Raw genomic sequence first — 17524 nt, forward strand, 5'->3', positions numbered from 1 at the left:
TATACTTTTTCAAATTGTAGTACTCTCATTACTCTACACTCTTTTTGTAAGAGGGCATTCAATTGCTCATATCATATCTCCAATTGCCATGGATCGGTTTGTATGAACCTACATGTTCATAATATTTGCCATTTGCTTTAGGGTTATTTCTTCATTATTATCCATAGTTCATTCTGAGAAGTTTTTCTCTCTTATTTGAAAGACATTTCTTTGTCTTGAGAGACATTTCTTTATCATTCAAGATTTTAAATATGCTTCTAAGTTACTTATAGGAAAACATGTTTGCATAATTCGATCATTGTTGAGCCTTGGTTGGCTTGTAGGGTAAGTTGGTACTCAAATTCATTAGAGTCCAATGTATGTTGTGCTGGTTTAACCAACTGTAGATAGAGTATGAGACTTGTTAGTTTCGCAGTATAAAACCGTAAATAGACCTACACGAAAATTAAACATACCAAGATACATTATGGCCACTTTAGAGCTTTATGAAGTTGCTTTATCACAATAAAGATATATAATGTAATTAATTTCCAAGAAATACAAATCATATTGCAAGACCGATAATTGAAATGGTCGTATTTTTCGATGCTTCATGAAAATACTTTATCACAAGAATATGGTTGTCCTCTCTTTGTTTTTGAATTATGAAATTTCGTTATCATGACAATTCTCATATCATATGCTAAATAACATAATTATAAAAATTATATAAACATAGCATATGCAACAAATAGAGCATATCATTTAACATGGTTAAGTAATTTACAAGACTTAGGCAATTATTGTATTTATGATACATGTCAATGATCATGTATAAATATATAATGCTTAAAAATTTAAATCATAATATCACGATTTAATGACATGCTAAGTAATTAAATTTTGATAAAAAAAACATAGCATATAACATGAATAATAGTTAGAGAGTACTTTGCTCATATAACATATATAATTTCATTTATATGAATGAAATGCAATAAAACCGACAATACTAATTTAGATCTTACTTGTCAGTTTGCCAAATAAACTGCATATTTAAGTGATTCTTGATCTCATGATTCCATGTTGCTCGTCACATGGTTATAAATAAATCACATGCAAAAAACAACAATACTATATGATTAGTCACTTTAATCATATGTAATGAAATTGCATTTGATTTTAATTTACCTTATTCAATAAAGGTAATAAATAATATATAAAAAGTAAAGTGGATTGCACATTTACAATTTACACAGTAGTTGTTAAATTGAGATTAGTAACAATGAATAGTAAATATGATTCACTGAGCGGCAAAAGTAATAAAATAATTACCTTTAACTGTTTACCATAAGAGGTAATTAATTTTTTTAATAATTAAAGATAAAAACCTTTTTTTTCATGGGTCGGGTCGGGTCGACGGATCCGATTTAGGAGTCGCCGGGTCGAGGTCTGCAACCGCAGATCTGAGTCAAGCGTCGTCGGATTTGTAAATTTGCCAAATAACTGCCTGTAATTGTGGTTTCTTTTCACGTTCAATTGAATCATCGCATTTCTCGCATTAATCGTCGTAGTGTAAGTGATACGTTACATACAAAAGAATTAGAATTATATGATTAGCTCACATTTAATCATATAACAAATACTAATTCACAACAGAGAGTAGTAAATAGTTATATAGTAAATTAAATGATTATGTCACATTTAATCATAATTTCTATTTAAATTAAGTGAATAGAAAATATGATTCATGTAATAACTTAAATTACCTTGTCAATTATACCAGAAAGAGGTAAACATATTTCTTTATGTTCTTGGGTCGAATTTGGGGCGACGAGCGGACTAAGTTGGGTCGAGTTCATCGATCTGAAAAAAACTATGTTGCAGCAGCGTTCAGTCGATGGAGGGGAGCGATGGTGGAAGGATGCCGACGGTGAGAACAAAGAAAGATGTGGGTGCCCAGATAAGAAATCTTGGTGATTTTCTGCCTTCTTCGTCTTCTTCTATAAAAATTCTTTTCAGCAGAAGCTATGGTTTCGATCTAGGTTTTCATGTTATTTTCTTTGGCTAAAACTCAAATCTAAAGCAAACGTGCTGATAACGTGTTGTAGGGAAAATGAAATGATTTACTCATCTCATTGATAATACCCTTTATATGGGATCAAGATTACATAGAAATAAATGGTAATTATAATGATAATTAAGGCTACATAATGGTGATTGATCCGTTACATCCGTTGACCATAAACGTTATTAACTTATTCCTTTATTTGCATTAACGAAGGCACACTAATGATATTTTTCCTTCAACATCTATATATTGTTTGCTGATTCTGTAAAGAGGTGGAACAATATAACAAACTAAGAATTGATTTTCAAATCTTCGTAAGTAACTCATTGGAAAAGTCATATAGGAAGTATAAAGCCAATCATACTCCAAGCTCTAGCAATGAGAATTGAAAGACTACAAAATCAAAAGTCAAGGTAAGCGTCTTGCTGAATATGAATTGGAGAAGTTTGATTTTATGGTAAGGATGGTTATTTGGTTTCAAATGTTGAACAATCAGGTGAAGAAATTTTTAGAATAATTGAATAATTCACATGTATCTTTGCAAAATTTTGAACTTTTGATACTTAAAGGTACGTATAATTCTCTTAATAATTCGTTTTCTAGCTAGTCGATCTGTTAGATGTTGAACAGAGAAAAATTGGTGAACCTTGTTCTATGCAGGAGAGTGGGAAGGAGAATTCAGGTAGGAAGAAGAAGACGATTGTATTGGGACCATGGGGAGGCAATGGTGGAAATGCTTGGGATGATGGGCTATATCAAGGGGTGAGAGAAGTCACTCTCATCTATGGCCATTGCATCGACTCCATTGTTGTGGTATATGATAAAAACGGTAAGCCTGTTACATCAGAAAAGCATGGTGGTCTTGGAGGCAATCAAACAGCCGAGGTCAGCTTCAAAACTCATAGTAGAGAGCCATGGTTTTATGCTAGTATTTACAGTAATGATAACCTATATGTGTGTGAACGAGAATCTGACAACAAACGAGAATGTAGACACGTGTAAGAATAAAATTTAATTTATTGATAATCAAGCTGGGGGTTACAATCTTTGTGAACTCCTCTGATTCTATCTCCACATGTAACTTGGCTCAAGAGTGACGTGCACTTGATCTTAAGAATTTGTGTTTAATTTTGATTTGGATTTGATGAAGAATGAACGATTTAGTAGCTTGATGATTCTTTGTGGACTTGAGTTCGGATTTGGACTTGATGATGAACGATCGATTTGATAGCTTAATGATTCTTCGTGGACGTGAGTTTGGATTTGGATTTGATGAAGAACGATCGATTTGACAGCTTAATGATTCTTCATGAATTTGGGAGACTTCGGGACTTCTCGAGAATGATCTTGCTTAAGTGATTTTCTCTCTTCTTCTCAAGTCCTCATTCTCTTCATGTTGGAAGGGGTATTTATAGTGTCAAGGCTTCTATTTTATAGAATATTTTAATGACACTAAAATAATAAATTTCTTTAATTGTATAATTAAATCAATATGTATTTTCTTATTAATTTAAAATTAGTTATTCTCATAACTAAATTAATTAGAAAATACATATTGATTTAATTATAACCGTTAAAGAATTTATTAATTTAATCAAATGTCCGATTACCATTTCGAATCGTTAATAACATTCAATTTTTTATTTAAGTCGGAATCACGTAACTTCAATTATGATCATATGTTTATATGCTGACATGAGTTTTATTCAGATCCGCACCAACTTTTTGACTTTTAGGGCCACGTGTGCAATTTTGTCGGGTTCTTGGTTGATTTAGTTTTTTAATGAAGATGATTTACTTCATTAAATTTCATCTGTCTACAAATGCCCTCATTTTAAGTCGCGCTGCAACCATGTCGTCGTCACGTGCCGAAAGCGCAGCTTGAAGTATGCACTTTGATTTGGAGAATTTGTGGAGCTAGCTTCCGAGGCTCCATAAATTTTGTAGTAATCTTTCCATTATATATTTTAATCAGATGAATCTAATTTTAAAAATCTTTCCATCCACCACCGAAAACATCTACGCCCTCGCGACAGTAATGCCGAAAAGTACCGGAATTCATGGTCCACAGTAATACTCATCTTGTTCATGATGGTACAAAGAATGAGGTCAATGTTATCATTGATGTCCATGAACAAAGTCACATGCTCATCGTCTTTTTAGTTCCCATTTTGGCCAAGGATAAACAAATGCATCATACAGTTTATTTTAGCCAAGCATCTCAACAAACAACAGTCTGGCAGCTCAAATCCTCCATTTTTGGCAAATATCACTCATTAACATATTGTAAGTGCGAGTAGGGCCATTTTCCATCATTCTGTCCTATAAAGTTCATTGTAATCTCCTATTTAATCTCATACAATCTTCTAATTCAACACACAGAAGAAAGGAAGGTAGCCTCCCGTGACTTGAAACTTCTATTCCGCAACCACGTACTAACGTCTCTGGTGTTTTGTTTCTTCTTCAGGTAGCTTCTCGGCAAAGTGAGGGACCAAAATTCATGCATTTCAATAAATTAATATACAGCAATTTGGAATTCTGACCCATTCAATCCAGGTTGCGAACAACAAAACTTCACCACAGATATCAAGAATACTAGAATCAAGCTGAAGCAGACTTCGCGATCGAAGCACGACGAAGAACAACACGGCCTCAGAAATTTTCAACATCCAAATTCCTCAAAACTTCGTCCAATCCAAGAACTAATGACACATACTTGTCTAGCACGAAGAGGAGAAGAAGAAAAATACCGGAGTTGACCTAAACGGTGGCCAGAGAGGCGATCGGAGACACTGGAAAAGCCGGCTGGTTTCTCCCTTGGTTCTCTTGCTTCCGGCGACGATAAGGCCATCCACGGCTGGAAGGGAGACGAAGATGGCGAGATGGTCACAATGCGGGTGGTGCGTCGGCCGGAGGTGCCCCGACGGCGGAGATCGATGCCCAAGTGTGTGACGGGTTGAGGTGCGTCCGAGCTGCTTCCGGCGGCTCCTGCTCGAGTCTGCCGGACGGAGGGAGGAGGGTGTCAGCGACGAGGTCACAGCGCTTGTGGTGCGCCGAAGGTGTGGGCAAGGTTGGTGAAGGGGGCGCTTGCTCCTGGCTGTTGTGCGGGTGCGAGCTTCAGCTTGGGCTCGTGTTTTAATGCGATCCCTTTTTTTTTAAACTCTGACTTTGACTTTTGACTTTTGACCCCTTTTTTAGTATGACTTTGACTTTTGATATTTGATTTTTTTTACTGGTCTGACTTTGACCCTTTTTTTTTCTTGTAGGATTTTGACAACAATCTGAGAGTCGCGATCAATCTAGCCATTCGACTACTTTCGAAACGAGTTGATTTCTAGCAGATTTGAAGAACGTTAACTACCTAATTGGTTGACTGCTTTCATTTCATAGACTTGACAGCACACAATAAAAGCGTTTTAGGCTTTACGCATCACATTCACCACGACGACTTTCAAGAGTTTGAAGAACGTAAACGGCATAATCGCTTGACTGCTTTCATTTTATAGACTTGATAACACTCAATAAAAGCATTTTAGGCTTTACACATCACATTCAGCATGGCGGCTTTCAAAAGGTTCAAAGACGGGATGATCACTATCCTCGACGATGTTGAAGATGAGCAACAAGAAGGCACCAATTTAACTGTATATCCCTCTCTCACTGGGCCATTCGCCTTTGAAGCTCCATTTTATGGCAGCTCAACTCCCGTCTCGCAGTGGTCTTACGCAGTGAATTGCCAAGTAGCCAGCTTCCAATCACCCAAGTTAGGCAACAAGGAGCTAAGTTCAGACTTTTTGATGTTGACTGCACATCGTGACAAAGATGCTCCTATGGAGTCGTTCAAGCTTCTCCACGACTCTATATCTAACAACTCTGTGTGATAGGGTATGTTTCAAACTACCAACGGCTTTACCTATACAGAGTGCTACTGGGAGTGGGTAGAAGGCGGGCCTCATTCGAGCAGTGTTTGCGTCATTATTCAGCTATGATCGTGTTGCTCCCGTGGTGCGAGCTTTTTGTGAATATTGGTGCCCTTCTATGAACACTCTACACACATCGCAAGGGGAGATGTCTATATCTCTTTTGGACCTTGAGTATATTGGAGGCTTGCTTATCCTTGGCAGGTTTTATGACGAAGTCGTTCCACCCATTGATGAGTTTTCTGCAAAGAGCAAACAATGGGAGCTTCTCATCCCCAAAACCTGTTGTTATTTGTTTCTTGCTTACCATAGATTGTGTAAGATAGAGCGTAGCAACGTGAAGATAACTACATGGATACGGTATTGGTATAAAAGAAAGATGAGATACAAGAGACCTCCTGCCAAGATGAGATACGGGAATTCGCCAGCGAACTCTGGAAGACCTTTCACCATTCGAGAATTTAGGCGTAGAAGAAGCAATCATGAAATATGTTTACCTCTCTGCCTTTTATGCGTGTTGGCTTCATTTGTTCGTATTCCTGAAGAATGATGCAGGTTTTATTCATGCAGGAGTTTTTAAGATCGCTTACAGAATGCCCCGAGGTCAGAACTATTGTCTGGCGGTTCCCGTATTGGCGAATATATATCAAGGTTTGAATGCCATATCTGTCTCTAATGATCCAGGAAGTTGTCCAACCACGCTTCCTTTTCATTACTTGTACGGGTGGTTGGGCGAATATTTTGGCACCCATTTCTTCTCTCGACATCCAGAAAGCTTCAGGCTCTTGATGGTCCATATTTTAGGGGAATTTTCGGCAAGACATTTTGAGGATGGGTAGGCCCATGCCTTATTCACTGCTTGTGATGACGTGCAGATAGAACGATTTGCCAAAACTCTGAGTGTGCGCAAACGGATTGTGGACACCCATGGAGCCTCTCCTTCGGATTCTGCCTATCTGATTAGTCTTTGCTCCGGATTTGTGTCCTTGTGGCAAGTTAGTCGGCAAGTAATCGAACCCTATAGCCCTCAACGATTCAGCCGACAATTCGGATATGTTCAGGGTGTTCCCGGAGGTTCCCACGAAGATCGTCGGCCCGTAACTTTGGCTTGTTCATACTTGTTTTGGGATAATTTGACGAAGCTCGGCATAAAGGTGAGGCGATCCTGCCTATGAAAAGCGACATCACGAAGCTTATGGGTACTCAGGACTACGTCCAATGGTGGTTCAAAGTTCATCATCGTGCATTGAAGAAGCCTATGAAGATAATCATTGTGAATTTGCAGCAACAAGAGCCTCCAAAAGCTAAAGGAGACGACCGTGCGACAACTCATTTTCAAATTTTGGTCAACGTCCAGCTTTGCCCCCCGGTTAATAACTATCAGGTTCCACCTCCTCCAATTTTGGAAGGAATCAGAGATTCATCAGATTCTCGCCCCAAACCGAAGGAGAAGGTCGCTACATCCAGAAGGCATAACGGAAGCTGCAGTAGTGCCCACAGTGACGTGCACTTCAAATGTCAAAAGAGGAATGATGCTGATCTTGGCCCTATTTACTACAATCCCGCGCATGTTGAGGTATTCACTTGAACATTTTTGTTGTAGTTGCTTTTGTACTTGTCCCATTTAGTTATGTTGAATGTATCATATTCAACAGTTCACTTATTGCCGACTTGACCCGATTTTGTTCCTCCCAGCTTGAAGATATCGGTTATTTTGATGAACTCTGCCCAGGTGACAGCGTTCAATTTCTTTTTGAGGAGTGTGCAGCTAATACTCCCCAGAAAAAAAAAGTACGTCGAAAGGAGAGTACAAAGCCTTCAGAAAGCAATATTTCTTGAAGCTTCTGTGTGCGATATTGAGATAGTGGATACAAGTCAATGGCTCTACAACATCCGCATAAAAGCAGCTACAGAAGTTTGTGCAAAGATAGAAGGCTTGATAGCGACGTATTCTCTTAAGATGATTATTGCTGGGAAGAATGAACTTGATATGTTGACGAATGAACTTAGCAAATATGAAGTCGACCCATCAACAATCAACAACAAATTGGAGCAGTTGAGGACAAGCCTTACCCTGTATGACTCGGTAAGACTTGCATGCACTCACAAATGCGCCATGGGCACAAGCGCCCAAAAATTATTTGAGACAGAGTCTGAAATCACGACAGCTTAAGAGATTCGACAAAATACTTTTGATAAGCGTCAGTCTACACTTGAGTCCCTTGAGAACTTGAAGAAAGAACAATAAAAGCTAGAGCAGACGTTGGACTCGCTAGATGTGGACCTTCTTCTTCACGATGCAAGACTTATTGATCTAGAACAGAAGAAGTGCCAAATCCGAGAGATTCCAGAACTGACTGCAGCAGAGATTGAAGAGGTAAAGAAGTTGCGAGCTAGTTTTGAAGAACATCGTAGTAGCTTCAAGTGTTTGACCTGGATATGATAGCTGGCTTGAATGATCGAGACTTGCTCTTTTTTTTTGTTATGTTTTTTTTTCAATCATCTTGTAATAAGTCGATTTTGAAATTCAACATATTATCAGTGAAATAAGAATTTGTTTTATCATTTGATGGACAAACCCTTATTTTTATTTTGGTGTGACTGAATTTAAGATTGTTATTCTCAAGCTGCCTACGTATCATTCTAAAGAAGGAATCAAGTCATCACGTAGTTCAAGGTTTTTTTTTTGCCTCGTGCAGTTTAAGCTCATGCAGGCGTGGAGCATTTTTTTTGTCTAATGCAGTTTAGGCTCGTGCTGACTTGGAGCATACATTGACGTTTTCAAGCATGGTACTTTTTCAAGAACTTGTCGTTGATGGGACCGATCCTCAGACCGTCTTCCATCACAATTTTATAAGCCTCATTGGTGTTTACTTCTTTGACAACGTAAGGACCATCCCACTTTGACTTGAATTTGGAGTCAGTCTTGTGCGTCATAATGATGGGTCTTCGAACAACAAGAACTAAATCATCAACTTGAAAATGACCGTGGTCGAACACCTTTGTTGAAGGCATGTGACATCTGAGCTTGGTAGCATTCCAGGTGTTGTTGTGCATCAAGCCTCTTCTCGTCCAAAGCTTCTAACTCTTGAAGGTGCAACTTGACATTTTCCTCATTTGTGAGACTTTCTTGCAAAGCGATTCTCGATGACGAAATTTCTTTCTCTAATGGTAACACGGCTTCGACACCATAGACGAGATAATAAGGTGTAGCATTTATGGCTGTCCGATACGTTATTCTATAAGCCCAGAGGGCTTCGCCCAGAATCTCATGTCAATCCCTCTACTTCTTGCTGACAGTTTTCTTCAGAATGTTACAAAGTGTTTTATTGAATGCTTCTCCCAAACCATTTTCCGGGGCGTTGTACATCGAAGAGAAGTGAAGTTTGAAGTGGAATTTCTTGCTCAACTTTTCTGTTGCGGTATTGGAGAAGTACTTGGCGTTGTCTGTGATGATGCATCGCGGTATACCATAGCATTGTATAATGCTTCCCGTAATGAAGTCCACAATATTTTCTTTCTTTATTTCTTTGAGCAGTATCGCCTCTGCCCACTTTGAGAAGGAATCTGTGGCTGCCAGAATGTACATATGACCAGCCAATAATTTCGGAGTGATGGGTCTAATTGCATCTATTCCCCAGACGTCGAATGGGTGCGAAGCAATTGTCGGATGCAACAGCTCACGTGGCTGATGAATGAATTTGGCATGAAACTGACAAGCTTGGTATTTTTGCGCATACTCCATACAATCCTTGACCATGGTGGGCCAATAATACCCTAGTCGTCTTACTTGAATATATAACTTTGGTCCTGACTAATGTGCTCCACACACTCCAGAATGAACCTCTTCCATGGCTTTGACCGCTTCATGTTTTCCCAAGCATCGAAGGGGTAATCCGTCAAATGACCTCCGATATAAAGTTTTTTTGTAGTAGAGGAAGCGTGGTGCTCGCCGCTTGATGCTCCACCTTTACTTCGAATTTTCGAGAAGCTTATTGTTCTCAAGATAGTCGATAAAAGGATGTCTCAAATCTTCAACGTCAATGGTGTAAACTGACACTACATGAGAACTGCCAGACTAGAGTGAATGCTTTGTTGTCATGACCCACCTTTGGCAAATAAGAATGTCTAAAATTTCATCTCTAGACAATGCCAAAGTTTCCACTAAGTTTGCCAATGCGTCCGTCATTTGATTTTCTTTCCGTGGCACATGTATGAGTGTAACATTATTAAAGCCCTTCAAGAGTTGTGTGGTGAGTTGGAAATAAAGTACCAAATCTTCTTTCTTGACCTCGTAATTAGTGAGCAGTTGATCAATTACCAACTTCGAGTCTCCATACACTTTGAGACTTTGGATTTCAATTTCTAACGATGTTTGCAATCCCATGATCAACGCTTGGTACTCTGCGACATTGTTGGAGCACAGTTCCCCAAGAGTGAAAGAATAAGACAATATCTGTTTTTATCGAGAGACAAAGATAACACTAGCCCCTGCCCTAGATGAGATATCGAAAAACATCTTCCAAGTAGGGAGGACCTCTGCAAAGAAGACTTCCTCGTCCGGAAATTCATCTGAGATTTCCCAATCTGCTGGAATAGGGTGGTCTGCCAAAAAGTCGGCCAACGCCTGTCCTTTTACTGCTTTAGCTGGCACATAAACGATGTCGTATTGGTTCAATAATAACGCCCACTTAGCCATGCACCATGTCAGAACTGGTTTAGATAATATGAACTTAACTGGATCGGCTCGCGCCACCAAGTGCATTGTGTAAGGTTGCATGTAATACCTCAACTTTTGAATGGCGAAGACAAGTGCAAGACACATCTTCTCTATCGGCGGATAATTTAGCTCAGGTCCGGTGAGGGTCTGACTTAAGTAATACAAGGCTTTCTCCTTTTTGGCTTCATTTTCTTGGGCAAGAATGGCCCCAAGTTATCTCTCTTGAGCCACGATGCAAATCATAAGAGGTTTCCCGGCGATAGGTGCACCCAACACCGGATGATTCACCATGTATTTCTTTATGCTCTCATCCCATAAAAATGGAACATCTTTCATCATGAGTCGACTTAATGGATGGCAACGGCCCACCATGTTTGATAATCGTCTGATGAAGGCAAGTCGTCCTTAGAGGCTTTTCAACTCGCGCAAATTTCTTGGCTCTGGCATTTCCTAGATGGCTTTAATTTTTGATTGGTCTACCTTGATGCCTCAGTGCTTCACGATGAATCCAAGAAATTTTCCAGAATTGACGCCGAAGGTAAACTTCAAGGGATTCCCTATGGTGCACTCTTCGTAGATCTTGCAGGTGTTCACTTATTTTCTTTGTTTTGACAACCAAATCATCAACATAGCATTCTACATACTTGTGCAGCATATCACCGAAAATTTTCTGCATAGCGCGTTGGTACGTTGCACCTGCATTTTTTAACCCGAATGGTATGACCTTATAGCAATAAATTCCTTTGGAAGTTCGAAATGCAGTGAGTTTCTCATCCTCTAAGGCCATCCTTATCTGGTTCTAACTTGATGATTTGTCCATGAATGACAAAACCTCATGCCCGGTTGTCGCATCCACCACGAGCTCTATGATTGGCAGAATGAAATCATCTTTTAGACATGCTTCATTTAAGTCACAAAAATCTACACAAACGCGTATTTGTTTGTTATTCTTCTTGACAGGAATAATGTTTGCGATCCACTGGGGATATTGAACCTCTCTAATGAAGCCTGTGGCAATCAACTTATCAACTTCTGCTACAATTTGAGGAATAAATTTTGTTCGAAAGCATCTTTATGTTTGCTTGGTCGACCGAGTCTCCGGTTTGACAGCAAATCGATGAACTGCTACCTTTGGATCCAGGCCGGGCATTTCTTTGTACGTCCAAGCAAATATCTTTGTACTCGAGCAACAGATCAAGATATTTTTTTTCTTCTTCGGAACTTTAAGACGCACTCACAAAAATAGGTCTTGGGTCTTTCTCTATTCCCAAGTTAATCTCCTTAAGTCTTAAGTTTGTCCATAGTGGCTTGCCTCCCCCCCCCCCCCCCCCCCCCCGTCTTCAAGTTCTGGAGGAGTTTAGTCTACTTCAATTTCAAAATATTCATGATCGTCTTCCTCTACGACATCTGCTTCTGCCACCGTGACATGATAAGAGGTTTGGACAATGTCATCCTCACCGCCATTATCGAGATTTCTATCTCCTTTTTGGCCAATGAATATGATGATATGTTGCTTCACTTTGAGTTGATTCGTGGAATCCACTTTCAACACACAATGCCTCTTCATGCGTGACGGGATAAGACTTCGGATTTCTTTGCTCTCCGCTTGACTACAAGTCGTTTTCCTTTTGCATATTTTTCGTTCCTTAGGTGCTTAGATCCTTTCCAATGCAGGCTTTCGCGGAATGGGGTTTGACTCTTTCTTATCTCTATCTGAACTTGACATCCTTTTAAATACGGAGATCCGAGTGGTTATACTACCGATGCGATTGAAGACTGAACCTCTACTTGTTGTCATGTTCACACTGTCAAAAATCGACGCCCTTGTGATTGATCATTCAATACATTCAGATGTTGCTCTTCGGGAACCTGGACGAATGCGATCGAGCAACGAAATGCGAGGGTTTGACTGACCTCTTGACTCTTCTCTTCAACTACCTCGACACTGATATGTTGCACACTGGCTCGCTCCACCCTTTTTCTTCCTGAAATTATGATTGGCTTGCTCGAAGTGAAACTGAGATGAGCTTTAGAAGGATCAACTGTTGCCCCTTGCTCTCTTAACTTCTTTTGTGATTCATCGAACTCATGCGCCATCTTTGCTGCAGCTTGATCGTCCTTTTTGCTTGATGAACCAAAGTCATATCTAGCATTTTTTAACAGCTTGTATGCGTTAGGATCGAACCCTTCACTTGTTCTTTTCTTGGGCAGCCATCCATGTTCTGTCTTACCTTGAATTGGTTTGACAAACCCCTTTAGTGGCTGCTTTGTAGGATTTCGGTTGCTAACCTTTATTAATGGCAATGTTGATTCCTCCCTCAACAATTTCACATCATCCTCTTCTAATTTACGTGGACACTCTTGTGACTTGGTCCCCACAAATGGAGACCCCCTCCCTTCGTCTAGACTTCAGGACATAGCTAAGGACCGGAAAGGCATGGCTGGCTTTTTGTGACACTTCAAATGAAGCTCAATGTTTTGATTTGGCATCATTCTCCCTAACTTTAGCGGCTTTCTCGTAGAGGGTACACCGACCGGAAGGACTTCTTTCATTGACTCCTCATCTGTATAGAATTTAGAATCCACAAAGTATGATTCAGTTTCTGTGAATGGTTTGGTTTCTCCTACCACGGTTTTCACACCTCCACGATATAACTTGAAGCATTGATGTAAAGTGGATGGTATGATGCCATTTTCATGTACCCGTAGTCGTCCCAACAACAAGTTATACGAGGTCTTCGCATCGATGACATGGAACAAGGTGTTTGATTTTAGCTCTCCCATGTCCATGTCTAGTCTGATCATTCCTATCGCTTTTTGTCCTCCTTGGTTGAAACCTTGGATCATGAGACGACTCCTTGATAACTCATCAACATTGATGCCGAGTTGAGACATGGTTGACTTGGGCATGATATTTACTGCTAACCCTTCGTCTATGAGCATGTGATTCAACTTCCGCTCTCGCATGTACCCTGTCAGAAAAAGAGGCCGATTATGTGGCTTAGAGCCCAAGTGGAGGTCATCATTTACGAAGTGAATGGTATCACAATATGCATCACATGTGCCACATTCCGTTATGCTTGTGGAGTGTTTTCCTACGTCAATAAGCAACTCCATAAGTGTGCATCTCGTTGATTTTGGCAATTGCATCAAGTCAGAGAGGCTGAGTTGCAAATGTAGACTCTCTAATTGTTTCAACACCTCATTTTTCTTTAACACTTGACTTGCACCTATTTCCCTTACTTCAGGCTTCTCGTCTTCTTTAGAGCTGACTTCACAACTTGTGGCCACTGAAGTGACATTCGGTTGTTTTATAGGAAAATTTCTTTTAACAAGTTCCGGCGAAGAGGCTTCTACAAATATGAAACGACTTTCGTCTCAAAACGCCCTCATCCGTTATCCACCCGTCGTGGAGGTGATTTCTTATGACTTGGTTGGGCAATCAATGAATTTGACATCATACCTTTGCGAGTTCTTCTCCGGGTGACCAATATCCATCCTTTATCATCGGCACTAGAGGCAACTTGGGGGATAGGCGTGGAAGGATGACATTCTTTAACTTCTCTGGTCTTCTTATATTCGTGTGCCTCCTTTGTGAAGTGGAACGGTGCTTTCATTGGGTGAAAAGGGAATGGAACTGGCCCGAATGATTCGAACATTACGGTAGTGCAATTGACTTCAGCAATGTCATCAACGTCCTGCTCAATCTTCCCTTGCTTGGCGATATTCATTATCAAATCCTTGAGAACAAAACATTTCTCTATAGGGTGACTAAGGAGGCGATGATATTTGCAATGCTTCGGATCGTTGACACGATGCATTTCTTCTAGACGTTTGCACTCCGGAAGATCTATTATCTTGTTTTCAGCAGATCCTCTAACATGCTCGCCACATCAGAGTCTGGGAACGGGTACGTCTTTCGCTCCATCTCCTTTAACGTGTGTTTACTCCTATCATAGGTTCGAGGAGATTCCACCTTATTGAACTCCTTCTTATCCCGCGTAGAGATCTTAACATGTGCAGTATTGATGACCATTGATTCTTTAGAAGGCTTCTTCATAACCTTGTCAAATCTGCTTCCGAAGACTTTGTCTTTTCGTTGGTCAACCAGGATTTCATTATTTCCCTTATGACTTGCCAAACTTAGCTACATGTCGTGGGCTCGAGTAGCCAACTCTTCGAAAGAACGAGGCTTGATTCCTTGCAAGATGTATAGCAAATCAAAGTGCATGCCTTGGATGCACATTTCAACGGCTGACACCTCTGACAGTCGGTCCTTGCAATCAAGGCTAAGTGAGCGCCATCTATTGATGTAGTCGACCGCGGGTTCATCCTTTCGTTGCTTCGTGTTAGTTAGGTCCATCTTGCTCACAGTCCGCCTTGTACTATAGAATCGATTGAGGAACTCACGCTCCATTTGGTCCCAACTGTCAACATACTACGACTCTAAGACTGTATACCACTCAAAGGCATTTCCCTTCAATGAGCGAACAAACTGATTGACAAGGTGATCGTCTTCTGTCCCGGCATTACTGCAAGTCTCTACAAAGTGGGCGATGTGTTGCATTGGGTTCACTTTACCTTTAAATTGTTGGAACTTTGGTGGCTGATACTCCAGCGGCATCCTTAAGCTATCGATCCTCTTAGTGTAAGGTTTGGAGTAAGTGAGGGAGTCACGAGAAGGACATCCATATTAAGCACGAATTGAGTTGGTGATGATGTCCTGCAATTGCTGGAGTGATAAGGAACCAAGCGAGTCGCCATCGTTCTTGGACGTTTCTCCCTTTTCATTTACTTTGCTTCTGCCAGGCGACCATTTGGTGGAGTTCTCAGCATCGTGATCTTCCAATTTGCTATAAAGTTCAGCGATTTCCACGTCCTTTTCTTCAACCGTTCGGGTGAGCTTTTCAACCAAACTTTATGATTCTTCGTGGACTTGAGTTCGGATTTCGACTTGATGAAGAATGATCGATTTGACAGCTTGATGATTCTTTTTGGACTTGAGTTTGGATTTGTATTTGATGAAGAACGATCGATTTGGCAGCTTGATGATTCTTCGTAGACTTGGAAGATTTCGGGATTTCTCGATAGTGATCTTGCTCAAGTGATTTTCTCTCTTCTTCTCAATTCCTCATTCTCTTCATGTTGGAAGGGGTATTTATAGTGTCAAGGCTTCTATTTTATAGAAAATTTTAATAACACTAAAATAATAAATTTCTTTAATTGTATAATTAAATCAATATGTATTTTCTGATTAATTTAAAATGAGTTATTCTCATAACTAAATTAGGCAGAAAAATAATTGATTTAATTATAACCGTTAAAGAATTTATTAATTTAATCAAATGTCCGATTACCATTTCATATCGTTAATGACATTCAATTTCCGATTTAAGTCGGAATCACGTAGCTTCGATTACGATCATCTGTTTATGTGCTAACACGAGGTTTATTCGGATCCATACCAACTTTGTTGACTTTTAGGCCACGTGTGCAATTTTAATTTTTCGGGTTCTTGGTCGATTTAATCATTTAATGAAGATGATTTACTTCTTTAAATTTCATGTTTCTACAATATGCTCTTACTACTTACTGTACTTACTATATCCAAGAGTTTACTATAAACCCTAAATCGAAGAAGGAGATCCATAACTTGGGTACACACCGGTAACTTGGGCCGAAAGTCATGAATCATGATCGTTAAAACTTTTCTATTGTCTTCCTTGCTTATTGTAGATAAAGTTGCAGTACCCCCAATGAGTTCCTAGTGAATGTGAGAGGACACTATTGTCCGGTGGTGTTTGGTGGCAGCCCGGTGATCCGGTCACTCAAATTTGAGAGCAACAGAAGAACATTTGGACCATTCGGAGTTGAAGAAGGCACACCCTTTACTTTCACTGTTGATGGAGGCAAGATTGTTGGCTTAAAGGGAAGAGGTGGTTGGTACCTAGATGCAATTGGGTTTCACGTATATCATGCTCCCAAAATACAGCTCTTTCGGAGAGTTGAGAAAAGTTTCCGAAGGCTTACCAGCACGGTTTGGAAACCTTCAGCCCGGAGAGAAACTGAAAAGACCACTCTTCGCTGATAGTTAAAAACATTGTATTACATGGCTCCTAATATATGCTTGCCATGATCGAACCTATATCAAATGTCACGAAGCTCACAAATGCTGGATGCATAGTGTCTCTCAAGTCGCAAGTAGTTTGCACTTGTGAATTATCAATAAACGTTAGTGCACTAATCTACTGGACAATATATGAAAGAATTTTCACATGTCAGCATGCATGCATTTCAAGTTTTGTTTCCATACATACATAAGTCCGAAAGTGCGGTGTCTGCGTCTCTATTCATCGATCGTAGCAAGTAATCTTTACGTACAGTTTCCCAAATTCGACTTGGAAGAGTGAAAACTCTTCACTTGAAGGCTTGATTTTCTAGATCAGGACGAGTTAACGCGCGACTTAACAGTACCGATGGTATATATAGATAATGAATTTTACATTGGCTTGTGTATTTGTGTTGATAATATTCTTTATAACAGTATAGATAATGAATTTATGACAGAGAGAAGTAATGAAAACAAGGTGATGAGATAGAGAAGAATTTTCTGTGTATATTTCATGTGTAAAGTAAAGCTACAACATGATATATATATATATAGTCCCTATCCAGAGTGAATGTTCAATATGAAGTTTCAGAGTGAAGTTCCAATTTTGACACACTTTTTGGTCAAATTTTTTCATCATAAGTGATTCAATATTTAGTTATGCTATTCAAGATCATCTCTACAAAATTTCATCTAATTCGGACATCGTTAAGGTATTGAAATTA

The 17524-nt window shown here is 39.7% G+C and overlaps 1 protein-coding gene across 1 annotated transcript; it reads left to right on the forward strand.

Annotated features, from left to right (window-relative positions):
* Positions 1-1879: 1879 nt before the first annotated feature.
* On the forward strand, positions 1880-16878 carry LOC126797162 (jacalin-related lectin 19-like). Its single transcript, XM_050523835.1, is given in 4 exon segments — positions 1880-2032; positions 2711-2935; positions 16427-16441; positions 16443-16878. Coding segments are annotated over 4 exon segments (729 nt in total). The 3' UTR covers positions 16779-16878.
* Positions 16879-17524: the final 646 nt, after the last annotated feature.

Source organism: Argentina anserina, chromosome 6 (genome assembly GCF_933775445.1).
Source record: "Argentina anserina chromosome 6, drPotAnse1.1, whole genome shotgun sequence".
Lineage (NCBI taxonomy): Eukaryota > Viridiplantae > Streptophyta > Magnoliopsida > Rosales > Rosaceae > Argentina > Argentina anserina.